This window comes from Piliocolobus tephrosceles, chromosome 4 (genome assembly GCF_002776525.5).
Source record: "Piliocolobus tephrosceles isolate RC106 chromosome 4, ASM277652v3, whole genome shotgun sequence".
Lineage (NCBI taxonomy): Eukaryota > Metazoa > Chordata > Mammalia > Primates > Cercopithecidae > Piliocolobus > Piliocolobus tephrosceles.
Genome location: NC_045437.1, coordinates 32,925,604 through 32,933,297, shown reverse-complemented (window position 1 = coordinate 32,933,297; position 7,694 = coordinate 32,925,604). Strand labels below are relative to the sequence as shown.

The following is a 7,694-nucleotide window of genomic DNA, read 5'->3' as shown; positions in this document are numbered from 1 at the left end:
TTTTTTTTTTTTTTTTTTTTTTTTTTTTTTTTTTTTTGCTTTTGGGTATAAACGTAAGTGCCTTAGAGATGTTGGATATTACAGCTTTGTCAGATGCATAGTTTGCAAAAGTTTTCTCCCATTCTGTAGGTTGTGTGTTTACTCTGTTCATAATTTCTTTTGCTGTACAGAAGCTCTTTAGTTTAATAGATCTCATTTGTCAATTTCTGCTTATATTGTAATTGCTTAAGAACAAAGCTGGAGGTACCAGGCTAAAAGACTTCAAAGTATACTACAGGGCTACAGTAACCAAAACAGCATGGTACTGATAAAAAAAAACGGACACATGGACCAATGGATCAGAATAGAGAACCCAGAAATAAGACCGCACACCTACAACTATCTGATCTTTGAATTATTTTAAGGGCCTTATGAATGTGTTTAGCATAAGGAAAAGGTCAGAAAGGAATTCTTTCCATATCCCAATTTAGTATTTGATGTATAACTTTGAGAGGAAGAAAGTATTCTGAAATCAAAACAGAACACAAACTCAGTGATCTCATACGTTTATTACACTCTAGAATGCTGTGATAGTTTAATCATCTGGTTTATCCTCTTTCGAATACCAATGGAGAAATGGAGGCTTAGAGAAGTACAGTGATTAATCTGCAGTCACATAGCCACTTGATGCCAGGATCATAGATGGATTTGGTCTGTTAGTTCCCCAATCCTATGTTTGCTAGTTGTGCTATACTTCTCTGAACACTCTGTAGGAGTCCAACCTGGGAAGTGTATTAGGAAGACTTCATAAATCAAAAATAGCACAAGAAAGAAAAGGTTTCGATTTCATTTTACCTCTGCCAGTGGCCCCAGTAAGCTAAGGGTATTTTTCATTCTAACTCAGTTTGCTTTGCAAATCACAGGAGTTAAACAAACTGATATAGTGATGTGGTAACTGGATTCTATCAGACCTGTTTGGTTTCAACAGGGCATTTGCCAGTCTTTCTGTTCTCATTAGCCTGCCTCTTGTCCTTAATCTGATTCGCAGGCTTTACATTAGGAAAACAGGAATACAAATGGCCCTCCTCTCAGGCAATAAGAAAATGAATATCACAATTGTCATTCAGCACACAAAAGCAAAAGAGCATTAGGACTGGAGTGACTTAATATGCTGTCACTTCCCTCTTGCTAACAGAATCAGAGGCTCTTTTGAAAATAGAATGGAATAATCATAGATGTAGTGAGTGTCTTCCCTTATTACTGACTTCAGCATATTAATAAATTTTATTTCCCACTGAATGTGAATATGCTCTTGACGAAAGAGTAACGCTAATTTGACAAATAAATTTAGGAATAACAGATTATACCAACAAACGGAAAATAAAAAAGTAAAGTCTCATTTTATGCTTATTTTATGTCCCCTTTTCCTAATAAAAAGTACTCTTATTTTGACTATGTGCTATTTCCTGGAAATTTGTTTTGTCAGGCAAATAGTTGCTTTGAGTGGAAGCTATTAGCATGCTTTTTCATTTGTTCTGTGGTAAATTTTAAGTTTACTGTTACTGTTTTTCTCTGTGTGTTTCCTGTGTAGCAGGAAAATAAAGTTTTCCATTTGTACTTTTGGGAAGCTGTTAGCAAGTATTGCTTATTTCTGATAACCTGAACACACTTGATTTATGGAAGTATCAGAGCATCAATCTGCCCCCTCGTCACATGGGCCCAAGCTACAGACCAATGTTTGAAGTCAGGTGACTTGGTGAAATCTGCCAATCAGAGGAAGAAGGGGGAGCAGTGTTTTGGGGTCTATGTCTACGAAAAGTCTTGAGGAATTTTCTTTCCTCAACCACAGCCCTAGATTCATGGCTATTCCACCATAGCCAGAAAGACAGCATGGTCTTTTACCCTTCAGAGAGAAGAGCCAGATGAAAATATACCTTACAGCAAGGGACACCCTTTCTTGGTGACTTGTTTCCTTGGCCAAGACTGCCAATGAGATCATTGATGGAAGGATTCAGAGGGTAAAGAAACACATTATTTATCCTGTAATTACCAGAGATCTCTTTAGCCCATTGGGAGCCCTCCCAGCTGGCATTTTCTCATAATTCAATGTTGATTCAACAGCTTTGTAATGGCCATCTACACTGTGCCTATCCCTGTGCTAGGGACCCATGGTGCAATGCAGAACAGGGCAGGTCAGGCTCTGCCTTCATGGCAGTGATGGATAGTAGATAGGATGGACAAAATCAGTAAAAGCTGCTCTGTAGTTTAGCTTTATGGGATGAAAACAGAAGAGGAGCTGAGACAAATTACAAGAGAAATCACCTCCTTTAGATCAAGTATTCCAGGAGGACCTCTCAGAAGAAGTGCCACTGAAACTGAGGCATAAAAAAAAAGAACAGTAGTGGGTAATGCAGAGAATAGAGGAAGGACATTCAGGACATGGGAACCCCAAGGACATGGTATTAACCTGAGGAGAACCTGGGGAAGAACCTGGGCTGACGAGCACAGATGTTAGCCTCCATCCCACCTACCTCAGTTCCCCACCTCAGTGTGGGCAGTGACAAGACCCGTCAGGCCAGGTCTGGCCATGAGACACCAGGCTGCAGAGGGAAGATAAGCAGAAGGGCTATGGCAAGCACTAGAGTTCTAAACAGACCAGAGAGCAAGTCCCAGACGCTCAAGTTATGATCAGATAAAATCTTTATAGGTGGGGAAGTGGGGAACTGCCAAAATCCAAGTGGTCAGAGAGTCAACAAAAGCAGCACTCTGGAACAGGCTGGGTAAACTTGGTTGTAGGTGACCCAGGCCCATCAGTGTTTATCACCATCCAAAGGAAGTCAGCAGCCTGCTGGGAAACCTGGGCTGCTGCACAGGGGTGGGGACAGAGAGGAGGGGAGTGAGTAGGGCCTGTGTGGTGGCTCTCGGGGGCAAGTGCTGAGAAGACTCTCAGTGATGGCTGCAGGTGATGGCGCTGCAGGAGGAATGGTGAGGGTGGGGGCAAGGACAGCCTTTGCTCACACCCATGAGTCAAACCACTAAGTAGTTATTCAGTTTATTTCCCTACTCAAGGCCCTTCATGAGAGACACATAGTAACCTATTCTGCGTCCAGCATCATAGAGAAAACCAGCATTCTGAAGGAAAGATGGAGAAGGCTTAGCAGCAATGCCTACTCCTGGGAAGGGATAGGCAGGCCACTCTGCCTCCAGTAAATACTGACTTCCAGAGGGAACAGCCACACACTGGGGCAGATGCTGTGCCAGCAGCACTCCAGCCCCAGGGTCTATAATCTCCCCACAGCTGCGAGGTAGCAGTTATGATCCCAGTTTAGAAATGGGACACCTGAGGCTCAGCGTACTTCAGTGACAGGCCCAGGGCTCATGACTAGTGAGTGGCAGAACTGGAATTCTCACGCACCTCTGTTGGCCCTCAAAACCCACACACTCCTATGCATCTGTTTCCCAACATCTGGAGCTGCTGGGGTGCCTCCTGCTCTGTGGTGTGGGAGTGAAAGCAGGGTTACCGGAACTAGACCTAACCCATCTTTATGACTGGATGCCTGGCACCTCCACGGCTGAGGGGAAGGAAGGGAGGCCTGATGCCAATGACTCAGAGATCGCCTTTGCTTTTGCTCTCCATACAGTGCTCCAGAAACTGCAGTGGGGGCTTCAAGATACGCGAGATTCAGTGCGTGGACAGCCGGGACCACCGGAACCTGAGGCCATTTCACTGCCAGTTCCTGGCCGGCATTCCTCCCCCATTAAGCATGAGCTGTAACCCCGAGCCCTGTGGGGTGTGGCAGGTGGAGCCTTGGAGCCAGGTATGGCCCCCAGAAAGGGAGAGATGTCTTCACACAGCCTGGCAAGCCATGAATCTCGGCGTTACTGCATAAGTGTAGAAATCAGGGAAGACCACACCTGTGTCCTGCCAATGACTGGCCTCTGTTCAGTGACCCCGCCCTGTATCTGAGAAGCCGAATGGGTCTAACAGTTTCAGGAGGTGAAAAAATTCCATGGAAAAGACAATGTGTTATGGTTTTAATCACAACAGTTCAGTGTTATGTTGCAATCTGGTCTCCCAATGGATATACCAGGGAATTGGTGTTCCTGCTGGGGAAATGAATACAACGGGATTATTTGAACAAGGATGAGTCTGATGAGAGCCATTTGCAGACAGAGCCTAACATACCTCTCTGAGGCTTCTGCAGTCAGGCTGGGAGAAACAGCCCTATCTTTTCCACACAGTATAATATTAGAGTTTCATCTCTTCTGTCTCTCAGATCATTGTACAAATAGTGAGTGTGTGTGTGTGTGCTCTCTTTATGAGGGCCCTGGCTCTGCTGGGTCTTAGTTTTACTTTGACACATGAAAACAGGTTACTTTGGTGAGGTTCTTTGTGAAGTGTGATAATCTCATTTTTCAACAGGCAAATGTTTAAATATCTCAACAGCTAAACCCATACTCCCAACTACATCCACAAATGATAGAAAGAAGACTAAAAAATAAAACTTAAAAAAGGAAGCCCGCATATTTTGAGTGCATCCAGGAGCTAGGCAGTTTGCCTACAATACTTGGTTTAATTCTCTCCATGACCTGGATGGTAGGCATTTTTAATCCTATTTTATTGGGGAAGAAATTGAGACTTAGGTTGAGAAACCTACCTGAGACACACAATGAGAAAATAAATGGAGTTTTAATTCAAACATAAGGCATTCGCAACCAGAAAGATTTGATTGCTCATCTTTGATTGCCCATCTTTGATTGCCCATCTTTGATCCTGCTGTGCTATGGGACTTAGCCCAATAGGCATTGAACAAAAAGTGAACTAAGGAGAAAGAATGAATCAATAGCTACTTTGCGGAGCACTTACCATGTGCCAGTGAAGGGAAGGCAAAGAATCCCAACCTGAGGCTACAGAGTCAGTGTCAAATAAATGATGAATTGATGGGTGCTGACGAGTTGATGGGTGCAGCACACCAACATGGCACATGTATACATATGTAACAAACCTGCACGTTATGCACATGTACCCTAGAACTTAAAGTATGATTAAAAAAAAAAAAAAAAAGCCTGTGGAGGACTGAGGCCTGACTTACTTACCACCCACCGGCCAAGCATCCACACTGATTCCTGAGGCTCTGGGCCACTACCTAAAGATTTCTGGGGCAGCAGCCACCACTGTCCCCTCTTCATCCTCCTTCCCCTGCCTATTTCTGGAGTACATGAAGTGCCTGCTACTCCCAGGCTCTGAAACCAGACCTCCAAACTCTCCGTAGGTACTGAGCCTGGCCTGGCAGCTTCCAGAATCCAGGAATTCAGAGAGGAGTTTAGGTTGCCCTGTCAGAGAAATGGCATTTGCAGGCGATCTAAGATGAGCAATCAAATCTTTCTGGTTATGAAAAAGATCTATTCTTTTGTTTCCTCAGTAGCTTCTAGGATCCCCATCAGGAGCCTGTTCCCTGAAGCCCTTCTGTCACCCTTCTTTCTAAACTGCCCCGTTTTGAGCAAACCACAAAGGTGGTAGAGTTCCCTCTTAAGCAGCAGTAGAGATAGAAAATGTAAAAGTCAGTTGAGTACCCGGAGCTGCTGTTAAGGAACTGGGCATCTTTAGGTACTTTCCCTGCCCGTGGTGCTGATTGCCATCCTGGGAATGTTAAGAACCCATCTGGCAAGCATATCTGCCCGCCCCGACTACCCTCCATGGCAGATGCATTTTAGCTGTGGGACCATCTCTACACCAGTAGTAGTCAAGCTTTATCATGCTTCAGGACAACCTGGAGGGCTTGTCAATCCACAGATGGATGGGTTCTACCCCCAGAATGGCCAATTCAGGGGATCTGAGATGGGGCCTGAAATTTTGCATTTCTAACAAACACTCAGAAGATGCTGAAGTTGCTGGTCTGAGGAACATTTGAGAACCACTTTTTTGACCCCCTTTTCCTGGAAATTACTTGGCCAGGTGGTGCTGAATCTATGTGCACACAGGTAGGTATGCACAAGAACCCAGATGTGGAATTCCTCTCCCTGTCTCCTCAGATGGGGTTAAAAACAGATTGAATAAGTGGGGAAAAGTTGATGTTGATTCTCAAAGCTGGAATATTGTAAAGGTGCTACATTAGTTCTTTTATCGAGCAGAAAAGATTAATTGCATATAATTTCCCTGTTTTCTCTGATACTACCACACACATACTACCTGATGTGATGGACATGATGTTTGCAAGACAGCCATAATTATCTTGTTGTTATTGTTGTAACCATGCTAAAACTAAGATTTTTCAAAGTGCTTTTCAAAATACTCAAAGAACTTTTCAAATATTCTTGGCGAATTATTTTGTTTCCTCCTAAAAAAACTCATGCACATGAGATAATGTATCTTATAGAATTATTCTAGTAAGCAAAAACCTGACATGTTTCAGAATTCTACCCTTTTAGAAGTCTGACTTGTCATCTTGAATTTATTTTATGAGTGTTACAGCCAATGCATCTAAGTCCTGAGTGAATCCATCCATTTTATTACTCCTACTATGGACAAATTTAATTCTAAAACTTTATGCAGTGGAAAAGGAAGACTAAATCTCATTTTAATAGGAGGCAAACAAAATTGTATTGCAAATGTGTGCCCCCCTTTGGGGCTGTCAGAGATAATCATTATAAAAAGCCTAAATTTTACATTTTTGTTTCTAAAAAGCTTTTTTCAGAAGACAAAATGCAGATAAAATAATGTCCATTCTGGAATGACCACTCATTTAGGTTTTTTAAAACAATTCCTTCCTTTTGACATATTGTTTAGCATTAGACTATTTGGCATCTTCTGACTTTTCTCCTCCTTATGTCTTCAGGATTTGCTTCATCAATATTTCTACCTCTCTTTAATTCTAGTTTCCCCACTTAAAAGAAAAATAGTGAGTGGTCACTGTAAGGAACTTGCAGGAATGCTATAAATTCCAATACAGATACCAATATTCCTAATAACACTGTACACAACAAAACTGACAATATGAAGTTCTTCACTTATCATTAAACATGTCTCCACCTGACTTTTACCTAATCTTGTCACTGCTGTATATCAGTGCTCCAGGTCCTGTGGAGGCGGAGTTCAGGAGAGAGAAGTGTTCTGTCCAGGAGGCCTCTGTGACTGGACAAAAAGACCCACATCCACCATGTCTTGCAATGAGCACCTCTGCTGTCACTGGGCCACTGGGAATTGGGACCTGGTAAGACTCGTTTATACATACTTTTTTTTACTTTAGCTTTTTTTAAAAAAAAAATACTTTAAGTTCTAGGGTACATGTGCACAACATGCAGGTTTGTTACATAGGTTACATGCCATGTTGGTTTGCTGCACCCATCAACTCATCATTTACATTAGGCATTTCTCCTAATGCTGTCCCTCCCCCAGCCCCTCACCCCCTGACAGGCCCCAGTGTGTGATGTTCCCCACCCTGTGTCCAAGTGTTCTCATTGTTCAATTCCCACCTATGAGTGAGAACATTCGGTGCTTGGTTTTCTGTCCTTGCAATAGTTTGCTGAGAATGATGGTTTCCAGCTGCATCCATGTCCCCACAAAGGACATGAACTCATCCTTTTTTGTGGCTGCATAGTATTCCATGGTGTATATGTGCCACATTTGTGTAGTCCAATCTATCATTGATGGACATTTGGGTTGGTTCCAAGTCTTTGCTGTTGTGAATAGTGCTGCAATAAACATACGTCTGCAT

At 42.9% G+C, this 7,694-nt stretch overlaps 1 protein-coding gene across 2 annotated transcripts in view; it reads left to right on the top strand.

The window, feature by feature from the left end:
- ADAMTS12 (ADAM metallopeptidase with thrombospondin type 1 motif 12) overlaps positions 1 to 7,694 on the top strand; it is a 371,764-nt gene that overhangs the window by 345,720 nt on the left and 18,350 nt on the right. For both annotated transcript variants that reach the window (XM_023216585.2, XM_023216586.2), the window contains 2 exons: positions 3,621 to 3,797; positions 7,047 to 7,190. In XM_023216585.2, coding sequence (XP_023072353.2) covers positions 3,621 to 3,797; positions 7,047 to 7,190 — 321 coding nt within the window. The remainder of the gene's footprint in view (positions 1 to 3,620; positions 3,798 to 7,046; positions 7,191 to 7,694) is intronic.